Here is a 15,642-nt window from a genome sequence, read left to right on the forward strand (position 1 = left end):
GCATGTATGGTTTTAATGGATTTCACGTACACGTACTCATACGTACATGTACATACATACATACATCTTTATGCGTGTTTGTGTGTAACTCAATGTGCCTAGCTTCTAAAAGGAAAGGAAGGGTGATTTTACACATATTTCTTTTGCATGTACCTAAATGCAAAATGCTCCTGGCCCGTCGGAGACCGGTCGCGACACTAGTTTTAAAAAAAATCGATTGAACTTCAAGGTCATCCTTTTTTTCCCGAGTTAGAAAAAAAGTCTATTTCTGACACACTCTGTGTCTCTCTTACACTGCGAGGGTGCGCTGTGTCTCTCTCTCTCTCATTTATTCTCTTCCCCAAGAGATTCCTTCTTAAGGACCATTAAAAAAATTTAACTAAAATAAAAAATTGTTTCTAATAGCTTTCCCTTCACTAAAGGGCCGTGGTGAAATTTGATTCACGACACGTGTCCATAAAGGTGTTGCGAGGTCGCGGGCAGGGCTGCCCTAAAATATCTGCCGACGTGGAGATTGCCCGCTGCCTGGGAAGCTGGCTTTGGATTTGGGGCCGCGCCCGAAGTCGGATTTTGATTCCCCGCCACGTTCGCACGCTCGAACCACGGATATCGCGCCACGTTTTCTACCATACGCCACGCCACCGTCTCTGGATACGCCATGCTGGCAGACACGTCATTCGTCTCTCATGCTAAAGTAACTGCGTGGCTTGACTTTCCTGTGTGAGACCTACGTCCGCCATTGTTGCTTCAGTTGTGCTCTCTCTTTTCTTCTACCAAACCCTGGTTTCGCCGTACCTTGCTCTTATGCTCCTTTTCTCTGCAGGAAATCCGAGCTCGCCATAACCTGTGGTGGTCTCCGATCGCCATAGTTCTGAGTCTTCAGAGTTTCATACGGATCTCTTTGATACTCAAATGTCTTGCGAAACGGTGCGGCGCAGAGCTTCCGGTGTTCCGTGCAACAGGTTGAGCGTAGGCCGTGGCGCTGAAGGCTAACATTTCTCCTTCTCTGGGTCGTTACTTCTGATGACAACACGAGCACTAGTTTCCGACACCAATGCGCCATCGCCGTTTGGCTCGAAGAAACGTTCGGCGGAGCGAGCAGAGGTAAATGGACGTCAGAAACAACAGGATGCAGGACCAGTTAGGGTTAGAGTCTACGACAAGGAGGATGATGCGTCCCAGGCTAGGGCTACGGTGTGTGACAGGGAGGATGGTTCGGCCCTTATTAAGGTTAGAGTTTGTGAAAGGAAGGATGCTGTAGGTTTTGGAAAAAGGCAAGATGGTGGATATGTGAGGATTTCGGGGAACGCTTCTGCAGAGGAGGCAGGCCGTCAGAAAGCTGTGAGGGGGGATTGTGATGGGGGTGTGGAGAGGGCAAGCAGGAGCCGGGTTCTGCAGGAAGCTGTGTCGCAAGGTGTGCGGCAGGCGCAACTTCTGCAACAGCTGAAGCAGACTCTCCCTCATCAAGCTCCGGCCATTCGCTGGGAGCGCTTCCTACCCCAAGGCCAGCTGCGAGTCTTACTTGTGGAGGACGACGACTCTACCCGACATGTCGTGAGTGCCCTTCTGCGTAATTGCAGTTATGAAGGTCGTTACTTCGTCTCCCTATTTCTCTCTGGTTCTCTGTTTTTCCTTTCTATAGTCCATGAAGGTGGGATTTGAGACGGCAGTGTCCATAGGCTTGCATTAGATCTTTCTCTCTGTCTCTCTCGTACGTATGTTCTCTCTCTCTCTCTCTCTCTCTCTCTCTCTCTCTCTCTCACACACACACACACACACACACATTAAGACAACAACATTTTTAGGTGCACACCAGCATGGTTTTTAAACTGCAGAAAGTAAGGTGGACAAATACTCTAATGGCATAGTGTTAAATACAATATTGCAGTGTCCATAAGCATTCATTTGATCATGGAATGTGTTCTAGTGCTCACAGGTAACACATTGCATTGGTGGTGTCGCTAACTCTTTTGTATGGTGTTACCCAGTGACATCTGCGGCTACTGGCTTATTGGCATGGGATCTTTTGACGGAACAAACTGGCCAACTTGACTTAGTCTTGACAGAGGTTGTGATGCCAGGCCTCTCTGGCATTGGTCTTCTTTCTAGGATATTGGGCCACGAAGCTCTCAAGCATATTCCTGTCATCAGTAAGTTGTGTTACTTGGGGTCCTCTCTTTCATGTCTTTTGTTTCATGTCATAAGATAACTGGGTTAGTAGCATAAAGATCTCCTCTTGTGCAGTGATGTCGTCACACAATTCCATGGGTATTGTTTTCAAGTGCTTGTCCAAGGGGGCTGTGGACTTCCTTGTAAAGCCAGTTAGAAAGAATGAGTTGAAGAACTTGTGGCAGCACGTATGGAGAAGGTGCCACAGTGTAAGTGCTTTGCTGCTTTGTGTCATGTAAGGTGCTACTGGGTGAGTACTTTTCCGCTTACCTGTTTAAAGTTGCAGTTGATAAGTCATGTTTTTAGTCATGTGTCTTATCTCACTATTTGTCTCTCTTCTCTCTTATTTGCAAATAGGGCTGCCATATCCTGATTTTATTTGGTTCTGCAGTCCAGTGGTAGTGGTAGTGGCAATGGCAGTCAAACTCGGAAAGTTAGTAGTCATGATGGTGCTGCCGATTACAACAACTCTGTCAGCAATGATGAGAGTGAAAACACCAGCAGTGGTTTAAACACCAGAGGTGGCAGTGACGATGGAAGTGGGACCCAGGTTAGTAATCTATCCTGCTACTCCCAAGCGGGTAATACTTTTTTTTTAGTATACTATTGGTTGCTCACAGAAGGCGATTGGGCAATTCTTGGCTCCAGGGTTCATGGACCAGTAGAGCTGTTGAAGTGGAAAGTTTTCATCAACGCACTAATTTTGAACTGACACTGCCAAAGGCTGGCCTAATGCAATATGCTTCAACACAGTCAGAGAAGGGCTCTGCATTACACTCTGAAAATATAGGTTTTGGTGCGATACCATTTTTCTTTCAATGGCCGAAGGAGATGCATTTTGTCTGTTTATTTAATGTATTTTTTTCAATGTTCCCTCTGCAGACATCTCTGACCATGCTTCGGGCCATGACTTAGACATAGCAATGTTAAGGCTGGCTGCAGCAGAGCCAAACTTCTCCCACAAGGAGGAAGATCGGGGAGTGGTAGTGAAAGCTCCAGCTACAGCTTGTGGGGAAGGGAGGCAAATAGAACATGAGGAGGCTGGGAGTGGCTCATCGCATGATGACTCGAGTAAGGCTGTAGATCTGATTGGTGGAATTGCTTGTAAAGGTAAGGGCAATGATGAAGAACAGCAGGGAGAAAGTGCAGATGGAGATGACTTCTTGGAAAAGCATGCCAGCAATTCTCCCAGCTCAAAAGAGAGGGTGGCATCTATTTCTAGCTCTCCGTCCATGTTTGAGCTTACTTTAAAACATCCACGGTCAAGTGCTGAAGATGACAGAGAACGAGATGGCACCACTCACGGTTTGAGGCATTCATGTTCTTCTGCCTTTTCAAGGTAGGTTTTCTGGTTCATATTGCTTACGTTATTTAGTCTGCATGGAAGTAGCAAACATACTGGTAATATCAGTGTTTGTTTAAGGTTGTTTTGTCAACTGGGATTCAGAGCGAAGTGGATTTCAGGTACACCAACACAGGAAACCACATGCCCTTGTCATCAGGCACTCTTCCAGCTAGCACACAGTTTATACCTGCTGGATACAGAGCTCATCCTTTCACCCAAGGGAGTGGTGTTGGGAGTAATTCTCAGACGTCAATTCCTCTCACGGCACAGATGGAGAGATTTGCCCCTACAGAAGGCTCGACAGAGCTATCAACTCCGGTGCCATTTTGTTCTCACAGATCACATGTCAATAACAAGCACAATAGTGGCATGCCTGCCACAATCCGTCCTATAAAAGACGGTGCTGCAACCTGCATGGTCAAGGAGGAACCCTTGCCTTTACAACAAGTTTCCAAAGCAGGAACTCCTCTCTCCCCTGGCAAGGTTCATGATGGCCCACAAACTGCCCATGGTCCCAAGGACCTGGCAATGTTTTTTGGCCTTGCAGCTGATCCTTTTTGGGAATCTGTAGCAGCTTCTGTTGCAGAAAGGAGCGAGGCTGATGATTGTTGTTTGTCATATGAACAGAGCCAGTCTAATCAACAATCTCAAGTTCATCACCATTCTCATCACCACAGCCATCATCATCATCACCATATCCAGCATCATTTTCACTACCACCGTAAGTATGCATCTCAGCAGAGACCTGTGGACCCACAGCAAAAGGATCAAACAGTGGTGAATTCTAGAGTAGGAGCCCCTATTTGTGGATCATCTAGCATGGCCAATAGTCCTGAAGGGAACAATGGGCACAGTGGCAGCAGCAGTAACAATGGAAACATTCGCTTGAATGGAAGTGCCGCAGGAAGTATCAATGGGAGCAAAGGCCAAAGTGTTGTTGCATTGCCAGATGGAGGTAATGGAGACAATATTACCCAGCTAAAGAATGGGGGAGAATGGTCAGCAAACTGTTTGGTGTTAATGCAAGGTTTGCAGTCGGGTCCTGATCAGAAGCGGTTTGCAAGGAGAGAGGCCGCCCTTACCAAGTTCAGGCAGAAGAGGAAAGAACGTTGTTTTGAGAAAAAGGTATTGATTTGCACTTTTGGTAGACGTGCTTCAACCCAAGAACATGGATTTTCTTCTATTTTTGTGGTAACATATACTTCGTCGCAGGTACGCTATCAAAGCCGGAAGAGGTTGGCAGAACAGCGGCCAAGGGTGAGAGGCCAATTTGTAAGACAATCTGTGTATGAGTTTGCTGCAGGAGAACCTGAATATGCTCAGCTGCATGTGCCCAGTATCTGTCCTGACACCTCTTAATCTGGCATGCATATGAACTACTTGTTTAACTTTGAAGACTATCATTGAAGTTCAAATTGAAGGTGCAGCTGGACGAAACAAGTTTGGAATCATTCACAAGGGTAAATGCTGCTTGTGGATGGCCCAAAAGTCCGATGGTTTACAATCAATTGAGCTGGATGTGTGAGTCTGTCATCTAAGAATGTAGCATGCGTGGAAGATCACTTAAGGTTCAACTTGGTGTAACATGACATACAGCTTCTGTCAGTGTAAACTCTTAGTAGCTTTTTTTGTGATCTTCTAATGAACACGACTTTGGGTTTGCTTTGTTTGTGCCGTTCGAAACGGAGAGTTTTCTTCATGGAAACGTGCATGACTCTAAGCTATGGGTATGACCTACTCTTGCTTGATGTGTACTGTGCGTCTCAAAAGCTCCCCAAATTTGTAGGGACGTGGTGTAGCTGTTGCTGAGTAACGGCTGGTGAAGTCTAAGGAAACCAAGGAATGGTAGAGATGTTATACGCCTGCAGTGTCCAGATTAATAAAAAAAACAAAACAGGCAGAAGCACTAATTATAGGTGTGGAAAAACCAATGATCACCGGATTTTATGAGCCAACCACGCAAGCGGCAAGTCACTGATGAAAATGGGTATGACAATACGTTGCCTGGGATGGGCTTCTGTTGTGTGTTCCTTGACATCGTGGTTGTGAACTTAGGTGCTTTTACCACGACGTTCTTCGCTGTAATAAACCTTGATCCTTGCATGTGGGAGTGAGTGGCTTGCGGTTTGAGGAATTGAGGAAGTTCAATGAACTGAGAGAGGTGGTCCCCTTTTTTTCTTTTTTTCTTTTTAATTACAAAAAATCTCTAAATCAAAAACTCCAAACAAGGCAGCCATGGAAGATTTCAAATTGCACGTACAATATATCCGAAAAACTTACAGGCGTAGAAATCGATGAACAAGAACTACCACCCGTCCACACTCCTATGCCCACTTTGAATTGCCTCGTCGAGTCAGGTAGACGCCCGCCTCCTTTACACTCTTGGTCTAGTCGCGGCTAGTGCTAGGGATCCTGTCCGCTACGTTCCTCACCTAGGCATATGCTAGGACCCACCCACCCAGCCACCCACCGTGTGTGACATCCACATGGTAGTCTACGAACCTGTACACACACTTTTTACAAACATATTTCATATAAAACATTCTCTTTCGAAAGGATAGTTTCTTTACTTTGTTCCCTATAAGTAGCCTCTTGTTCATTTATCGCCTAGTTTCACTTGGAGATTAATAGTATTAGCAATCTAGTTAAATCGATTTTCCTTCTAAGGATTAGTCCATGGTTATTGGGGTGTATTTTGGTCTTTATTAATTTGTCTGGCACCCATATAACTATCAATAAATTTTTACTAAATCTCCAAGTTGTGATTTGATCAACATTCAAATGATGTTTGGATTCATGGTAAGTACCTCATGCCAATATCTCTCCTGTTGAGGTAAAGGGTAAGTAAGTCATATGAAACAAGCTTTTAAACCGAGTTAAGATGCTAAACATGAAGGTCTTTGGGGTTCTCACCTTCTCAAGAAGATTTCTCTTCTAGTTTCCTTACAAGTATTTCTACTAGGAAGGGAAAGTACCATAAATATAATGTGAACATCAAGGTCTTAGACTATGAAAGGGTCCTTCTATAAGATGAATTAAATAATATGGGAATTTTCTTTCTTGTTCTATAAGCTTTTGGGTAGAAGAACCATGCGAGAAATTAGCACAATCTACTCTTAACCTTACAGTCATTTCTCCTATCCCTTCTTCCTTTATAGGCTTAAAATATCTTGTGATTAAAGGACATCACTAGGAGTTAAGGTTTTCTTTTGGAAAATCCTAGGCAAATAAGACCTAAAAGGAAATCCCCTTCTTGGCTATTTCCATTTACTTAGATGCATGGCACTATAGTGCTCTCTTACATCAAGGATATCTTGGTTCTCTTTAAGTCCCTAATCTACCCTAGTTAAAAGCATTAACTCAAACTTCTAATCAACCTTAATTAGCTTCTAAACACACCTTACAATCTCTATGGAAGGGCTTCTACATACTTTTATCATTGAGGATAAAGAACACTAGGTTATCGTGCACACCTTTCATGATCTTGATCCATAATAAATCCATAATTTTTATAGACAAGGTGGCTGAAATTTTTGGTCATAAATTGATCCTAAATCATGGTAACTAACCGCCGAAAGATACCTCATTAATGGATACGAGCTTTCACAAAAATAGACCCAACAGTAAGCTAATCTAACTTAATGATTTGGACCAGATTTTTCCCTAACCTTTGGGATATTTTTGTTACCCCAAAATCTTGATTAATCTAGCTTAAATATACATTTTTCACCACAAAAAAGAAGCACACTAAAACCTACTACCATTTGCAAGAAATAGTTTTTACAAATTCACTTATTAAAAGTTCCCTAGTTGAACAAAATTATGAGCAACATCATTTCTGTGGGGACATGAGGGGATAGAAGCATGGGAAATTTATCCCACATGGGGTGTTGGAACCCTCCTTCTCCACCTATAAAGCGGACATGAGGGGAGAGAAGCATGAGAAATTTGTCCCACATGGGGTGTTGGAACCCTCCTTCTCCACCTATAAAGCGGACATGAGGGGAGAGAAGCATGAGAAATTTGTCCCACATGGGGTGTTGGAACCCCTCCTTCTCCTCCTATAAAGCAGACAAGGGTTCATCCATTACTTCAACACATATGAGAAGTTATGAGGGAGAGGGTCTAGGCTTGGACTCACCTCTTGTAACTTGATCTAGGTGTAGAGTTTTAGGGCTGATTTGAAAGCTGGAATCAGCCATGAATTGTGTGCACATGCCTCCTTCCTCTTACCTTGATGAATGAGCTATGTAGGCCCTTGGATAAAAATATAATCTTGAGTTTAATTTGAATCTTTGCATGGAAGGTATCCCCCAATATCTTAAGTACTCTATATCTCTTGAGTTCAACTAGCCCTTGCATGGCCACTTAACACATGCTAACGGGCTATCATTTCAAAAGTAGCAACGATTGTTATCGGTGATATACATGCTCAAGAGTATATATAATAGGGCTATCATTTCAAAAGGTAGTGCAACCATAGAACTAAGACTCTCCGTAACCTGACATATATTGTCACACACAAGGGAACCATTTCCTTTCTAGATGTTAATGGGTATAAAACATAATGGATTGGAAATTAGGATCTCTGCAATTATAGCTGGTAGGCTACCAAATTGTTGAAAGTGCGCTCAAAAAGAGATGGGCAATTTATATTGTTAAACTCAACCCAGTAGGCAAACAAGCGAATACCAACAAGAAAAATGGTTGAGTGAGTATGGGGATGTATTTCCAAAGTTACCATGAAATAGAGTTGGGGCCTAGAGCCCAACCTACACTCAAGTGAGCTTCCTTTATAAAGGGTGTTCCCAAAGCAATAGAACTCAAGGACCAGTTAAGACAACTTCTAGAACAAGGATTGATACAGGCGAATGTATCACTCTGGTGGGGAGCACCACTGCTCTTTCACAAGAAAAAGGATAGGACGCTTAGGTTATGTATTGATTATAGGGGATTGAATCAGCTGACCATAAATTAAAAAATACCCTATCCTTAGGATTGATGAACTTATGGATCAACTGTATGGCTCTTAGATGTTAACCAAGATTGATTTAAAATTGGGATAATATCAAATCAGGATTAAGTAGCAAATGTCCCAAAGAGAGCTTTCAATACTAACTCTAGAGAGTATAAGTTTTTACAATGATGCCCTTCATATTAACAAATGCTCCTACCATCTCCTTTAACCAACTGATGTAAGAAATCTTTAGGAGGAAACACCTGGATTAATTTTGTTATCGTCTTCTTTGATGTTATTTTGGTTTATCATAAGGATGTTTCCGATCATGAGAACATGTACACAAGATCTTAGAAATCCTCAAGAATCTTATTTTTATAGTCTCAAAGGATGGAGAGTATCACCTTGTATCTCAGCTAACCGAGATAAGATATAAGCTATTATAGATTGGCCAGAGCCAAGTACAATGGGGCTCAAGTCGGGGGGCTAACTGGATGGTATCAGGGTTTTTATTCCCAGATATGCCAAGGTAGCCTCTCCATTGACAACACTTCTAAAGAAGGATGTTCCATTTTAGTGAACCTCCATGTGCCAAAGTGCCTTTGACTGACAGGAATTTGTATCTTGGGGAGACACATCACTTACTATCATACGAATTAAAACATATAAACTTCAATTCTTACCATGAGCAAGATAGCATAAACCATAATTAAAATAAACACATGAGAGAGTATAAACCATAATTAAAATAAACACATGAGAGAGTTCTTATTCCCAGATATGCCAAGATAGCCTCTCCATTGACAACACTTCTAAAGAAGGATGTTCCATTTTAGTGAACCTCCATGTGCCAAAGTGCCTTTGATTGATAGGAATTTGTATCTTGGGGAGACACCACTTACTACATACGGATTAAAACATATAAACTTCAATTATTACCATGAGCAAGATAGCATAAACCATAATTAAAATGAACACATGAGCGAGTATTGGGTGCAATCTACCCCCCTCCCCTAACGTGTGCGACACCTCTCCCACACGCGGTATTTAAATCTTATTTCATAAATTTCACCCTTGGAAAGCCATAAATAGAATAGCTTTTCCAAATTTGGGATTTTACAAAATTGAACCATAATCTAATGCTTTTAAAGTATCTCATCGAAAATAAACCTTGCCCAACATGTGTACAATGGGCCAAACCATAAAAAATTAATTATTTTGCACACGTGCACGGCTAGTCCACCTTCGTTCCAAACTTATGATCTATACTCAAAGATAGTCCACAATGTTAGATCACAATTACTTTGGATTCACTCATAAAAATAATAACGACAAGTGGTAAACATTATCTAGATTCACTCTTAATTATTCACTGTTATGTGAAACATAGTTAATTGGATTCACTTCCACATTGGATTCACTCACAATGTCTTCACATGCGTCACACATGTCACAGAGTTAGAGGTTAGTTAACTAGAGCTACAATTAGTCAACTAAGTGAGAGTCCTCTATAAGCATGAGTTAGTCCTAGTCTAGTTGAGTCAAACAAGTAGTAGTGGACGATAACAATCGTTGCTACTTTGAGGCTTTATAGTAACCTCCCCAATATCATAGAGAAAGCCTTGTGTAGCCAAAAGGAACCACTATGCAAAATGGATGTAATGATAATTGGCACCAAAAGTGGAATGAGAAACTCTATCATCGCCATCCACAATTCATCGAAACAAAGGGAGTATATATATCTCGTTGGAAACATGCAAGAACTAAGAGATTCTTACACATAATGAGTAGAAACTACCATGGCAGTAAGTCAAGGTAGTTGTTGGTACCACTTCCTTGAACCCCTCTCATTGACCCTATCATATTATGGAAATGCTACCAAGACATAGAACTAAATGTGACATCTTCGGCATATACCTTGACCCATCAAGTTTTCTCTTCTTGGTGGAGATTCGACCAAGAAAGCTTGCCAGCTAACCTTCTCAAAAGGAACTAGGAGAAGGATAGCCTGCAAGAAAAAGCTTCATGCCTGCAACACAAGGAAGCAACCGCTTGCACCAACTGGATTGCACAGGAGCTGGAGAGGACAATGGGACTAGGCCCCTGAAAAGGAAGGCCCCTGCTGAAACTGTTGTCGAGAAACTACTGGTCACATGGAGGTAGTACCAGGAGAGTCTTATGCAGAAAAGGATCAACATGCAGGTCTTAATGAGCAGAGGCTAAGGCCTATCTACAGAGAGCAAGAGATATTTCAAGAAATTAAAAGGATTTCTGCTAAGGTTAAGGATGGGAAGAAGGTGTTTAGGGTAGAAGGAGCTCTCCCTTGGTAAAACCATGGCAGAGCTTCACAAAGCCCTTGCTTGTGTGGGGACTATATGTACATGGTGGGGAAGCCCGCAACAACAGATGAAGAGTTCTAAAGGTGGTTTGGGGAAGTCTATGCCACAAAGGTCAAGCTCTGCAGATTTCATTTTGCTGGCAAAGGTTTTTATCAAGCTATGGTTGAATAAGATGCTCAGAGGGAATATGTGCTGGGGTACGGTTGCTGCCTTCAAGGGCAACATCATGTATGCCATCGCATGGTCCCTTGTGTTTAAACCTGGAAGAGGTGCTCCAATATCAATGCCCTCACCAATGTGGGTGGATTTCCCAGGTCTTTCATACTTCTTTTGGGAGAAGGTCAGAGAGATCACACGTACAATGGGAAGGGTGTTGCATGTGCCAAGGTCAGGTGTGCAAGAAGGGCGAGAGCAAAAGGAGATGGGAGGTTTAAACTTACTCCAATCAAGGGGTAAGGAGCCAGAATTAGTTATGGGAAGAAGTGAGGTAGAAATTCGAAACTTAGAACCCATAATTGAAGAGCCCAAAACTGAGAAAAGGGTTTGTAACCCTAGAAGAAGAGGATAATCTAGCAAGAGCGACGGGTGAAGTGGAGGATCGTCTGTACACCAAAAAAGACATTGAGCAGATGATCAATCATCCTACAATCCTGTAGGACATGGAACTTTTAATTCTGCAAAGGCGTATAAAGGCAACTAATGATGAGCCACTCCAAGGTGTAGTGGTAGGACCATCCCATGGACCGGAGATACCTAGAAGATCCAACATAGGAAGAGGACGAGGTCTAGGTAGGGAGGGAGAAATTCCTCAAAGACCAAGGGTGGATCCAACCATTGATCTTAATGTAGCCACAAGGACGAATCTGTTGAATATGGCCGCAGAAATCGGCCGAGGAATGGTCAGGGAACTAGGCGCTGCTCTAGAATCCCAACCCTCCCAGATAAAGCCACACATCATTTCCAAGCTCGTCCAAAAATTCTCAGGGAACGGGGACCCTATTCAACAAGTAGAGATTTTTGAATCCACATGCGAAACCTGCGGGCATGTCAGTGATGTGACAATGATTCATGATTTCTCACTGACCCTAGAAGGGAAAGCGCATCAGTGGTTCCGAACCATTAAAACCAAGGATAAGGTTAACTTCACACGACTCAAGAATGTGTTTGTGCCCAACTTTGCCAAAATTGGTGACAGATGGAGCCTTGTGGCACAACTGCACAATATCAAACAAAAAGAAATGGAGTCAATGAGAGACTATGTGTCTTGACTTAAGCACTTAAATTCAAGGTGTGTGAAATACGGGAGAGGTTAACTGATGATCAGTTATTGCCTTGCTTCCGAAGAGGAGTTAGAGACCACAAGATGCATGATTATCTGGTACTAGCCCGACCAGCCACTCTAGATGCATGTTGCAAACTGGTAATTGAATATGAAGATAATATGCTAGAATTGTCGCAACCGGAGGATGTCAGAATATCTTCAGCAAAACAATGACTTCATGTGCTTCGAGTCACTAAGAGATTGGAACTCGGGGCAAGCAAGTCAGAAACATGACTGTGGATGAGCTCAGTAACGCAATACTAGAGAAATTGAAGGTAAAAGAGGGAAGAGAAACATCTGGGCATGGGCGTAACCATCTTTACCCCCGTAGGGAATTGGTGTGGTGCTCCATGTGTAGATTGACTCACACTACCACCCGAATGTCCATAGTTAAGAGCAAGGCCACTACTCTATTGTGCACACGTGTAAAATTAGGAAATCATGACACTTCAATGTGCAAATATCCAAGGTTCCAAACAGTTGCATAGCTGTCGGCACCTAGAGCTCCACTGGTTTTGCTAGCACCACCTAGGCAAATCACTGCAGCCTGCAAGACAACCCAACCCTTCCTATTTGCCTTGGGGGATGTTCCGAGTACAAGACACTTCACCTCTACCACCCCTTGTTCTACCACCACCTCTTCTACCACCACAGGCTAAAATCAACCTAGTATTGACTGAAGAGCCATCAGCAGATATTGATATGGTACGTGAAGTAGAACTTAGTGGAGAGTACTATGAGGAAACTGCGGAGGTCACACCTGAATTCTAGGTCCTACAGAATAACACGCCAGTACCTGTGTTTCAAACCACGATACAATGGAAGGCTAAGGACATGAACTTGAACATGAGGAGAGGACCGCTACAATGTTTTGGCTGTGGAGGGCCGCATCGAATCACTAAGTGCCCAAACAAGAATTTGGTTCATACGCACCAACCCCAACAATTGACTACTCTGCCCAATGACATGCCAGTACTCACTTCTACTAAATCTGGTGTTGATCATTTGATCAAGGATTGTCCTTACTGTGCAAGTGGTTCGACTTCCACTTCTAATCAAGCCACCATCCGAACGATTAGTGTGCAGCCTGGAAATATCACACCACTCAATGTCTTGACATAAGCCCAAGCCCAATTGGGAGACAAGGGGAAGAACCGAGCAGATGCAACCATTTCTAGAACTGGCCACAAGAGAAGAGTGAAAAAAGTGGGTAAGGGTGACACCAGGGTCACAATCCAAGATGGATACGATTAACACTGGATCCACCCAATCGAGAGAAGAAGGGGATCGAGGGATCAACCACAAAGAGCTGACCTAGAGGAGAAAAGGGAGAGACCATCAACCCCTAAAGGAGTTGGTGAGTACCCAAATGCCGACGAGGAAATAAAAAATCTTGAAGACGCCAGAGCCTTAGTAGAAGAATGTCAACGGCTTCATGAAGCCAAGCTAACGGCTAATCGGGTCACGGATACAATGTATCCACGAAACGAGCCAACAAGGGAAAGACAATTGGACGTACTTACTCTAATTCCAGAAGAAATGGAAGAGGGATCTCAAACAAACACAATGTCCAGGATGTTTGAGGAAAATGCACAGGGTGAGTCCATCCATTCCTTCCCTAGGGGTGAGTACAAAACACACATTTGAGAAGAACCCTCCATCGCTAGAGAACCCAAAAACATAGGAAGTTTTGCACGGCTGTACTGTCCACACCTGTGCAAATGCCATTGGGGCAACTTCTACGCAGTTCACCAACCCTATGAATAGACATAACGGAGTGGATAAAAGGCAGACTAAGGCCGGCGCGCGCTGAGACTACAGAGGAGGTTCTACCACCTCTGGCGGCAGAAAGAACCCTAAGACACACAAGAAAAACCTGAGTCGTCAAGATACCAGTTAACCAATTGGGACGTTATTACAAAAGTGACGACACAAATACTACAAACCTGATTCATCATGGCAAGTACCACGCACTAGCTATCCTAGATGGTGGGGCGGGGGTTAGCATTATCCCAAAACGTTGCTAGGAGAACTGGGGAAAACCCGATCTAAAAAGAGCAGATCTAATCGTTAAAATGGTAGACGGAACATCTTCAAGACCCATTGGACTTTTGGAGAATGTGAAACTCAAAACTCTTTACGTTTCGCTACCATCATACATTTGTGGTAATGGACTTCCTGTGCCAACCCGACTCATATGACATAATATTGGGGAGACCCTTCATGAGGGAGTCCAAATTGGTGCATGATTGGGCAATAGATCACGTGTATGTGCGTAGGGATTCATAAATTTTAAAGATAGATCTGAGAACGTGGAAAGCACACCCCATGGAAGGGCAATTGTTTGGTAATGATTCGATCACAATAGAGCGGACCACATCCATACAAATATGCCAACCCATGGTGGAAATTTCTAAGGAAGAAGAGGAAATGGAAATGTATGCATCACTTCCTCCTCCGGACTTCAGTGAAAACTGGATGCATGTACTAGCTATAATAAATGTGATGCAACCCAGGGGGACCCAATATGTGGAATCTAGAACTGTCCCTAGGACCTCTGTCTGTATGGTTAATTGGCAAACCATTGATGAAGAATCAGAAGAGGAGGCCTCTAGCATAGAAGGGGCCGTGAATCAAGGCCCTACCAACGCTCAATGCCTCAGAAGATGGCAAAAACAGAAACGATATATTACAAAATGCCCTATTACGAAGAAAACCCACGGATGCCCACTGGCTGAGATACCTCGAAGCCACTAAGGTACACAATGAGTTTTCTAAGGATTGGGGTGAGGAATTGAGTAAGATAACACTGGAGGGAAAACATAAGGAGAAAGTCAACCTTCAACAGCCAGAAACACCTAAGCTTACGAAAGCTGGGCGCGTCAAAAATAGAACAAAGCTTTAGCAAAAGCCAAGCGTGAGGCTAGAAAAGTCATGGCTAAAATAAAAAGTGAGAATGAGGATAAACCAGACTTGCTCTCACTACCATACCACTTCAAAACCTACATTGTTGATGACGAACAAAAAGTGGTCGATATTGCGAGACCAGGGGAGGAAGCCAGACCCGTATATATTGCTAAGGACTTGACTTCAGCTAAAGAAGATGAGCTCCTTAAGGAATTTAAGGACTGTTTCACCTGGAATTACAAGGAGATGAAGGGTGTACCACCTGAGGTAGTGTAGCATACAATTCTAATCATGGAAGGATCAAGACCAACCAGGCAGAAACCATACCAGATGAATCTTACATATGCGACAATTGTAAAGGAGAAAATAGATAAACTCTTGCTACGGATTTTATCTATGAGATAAAACACACAGATTGGTTGTCACCAATCGTAATAGTGCCAAAAAAGAATGGAAAACTTAGGGTATGTGTCAATCTTAAAAAGGTCAATGTAGCTACTAGGAAAGACCATTATCCATTACTCTATACACAACATGCTTTGGAGAGAGTGGCTGGTGAAGAAGCTTACAGTTTCTTGGATGGATTTTCAGGCTACAATCAGGT

General features: G+C 43.2%; 1 protein-coding gene across 2 annotated transcripts; it reads left to right on the forward strand.

Annotated features, from left to right (window-relative positions):
* The first annotated feature begins 717 nt into the window (after positions 1-717).
* Positions 718-5,180, forward strand: LOC147633693 (two-component response regulator-like PRR73). Of its 2 annotated transcripts, none has more exons than XM_086804697.1 (8): positions 718-1,588; positions 1,989-2,150; positions 2,245-2,378; positions 2,561-2,719; positions 2,818-2,959; positions 3,052-3,508; positions 3,634-4,639; positions 4,727-5,180. In XM_086804697.1, exons 1-8 carry the CDS (start codon positions 1,024-1,026, stop codon positions 4,871-4,873), a joined length of 2,772 nt encoding a protein of 923 aa, XP_086660823.1. In that variant the 5' UTR covers positions 718-1,023; the 3' UTR covers positions 4,874-5,180. The 2 variants fall into 2 exon arrangements, with proteins under 2 accessions (XP_086660823.1, XP_086660822.1); XM_086804696.1 differs by having other exon boundaries at positions 719-1,588; positions 2,818-2,965.
* Positions 5,181-15,642: the final 10,462 nt, after the last annotated feature.

This window comes from Cibotium barometz, chromosome 11 (assembly GCF_041138505.1).
Source record: "Cibotium barometz isolate CiBa-2024 chromosome 11, ASM4113850v1, whole genome shotgun sequence".
Taxonomy (NCBI): Eukaryota; Viridiplantae; Streptophyta; class Polypodiopsida; order Cyatheales; family Cibotiaceae; genus Cibotium; species Cibotium barometz.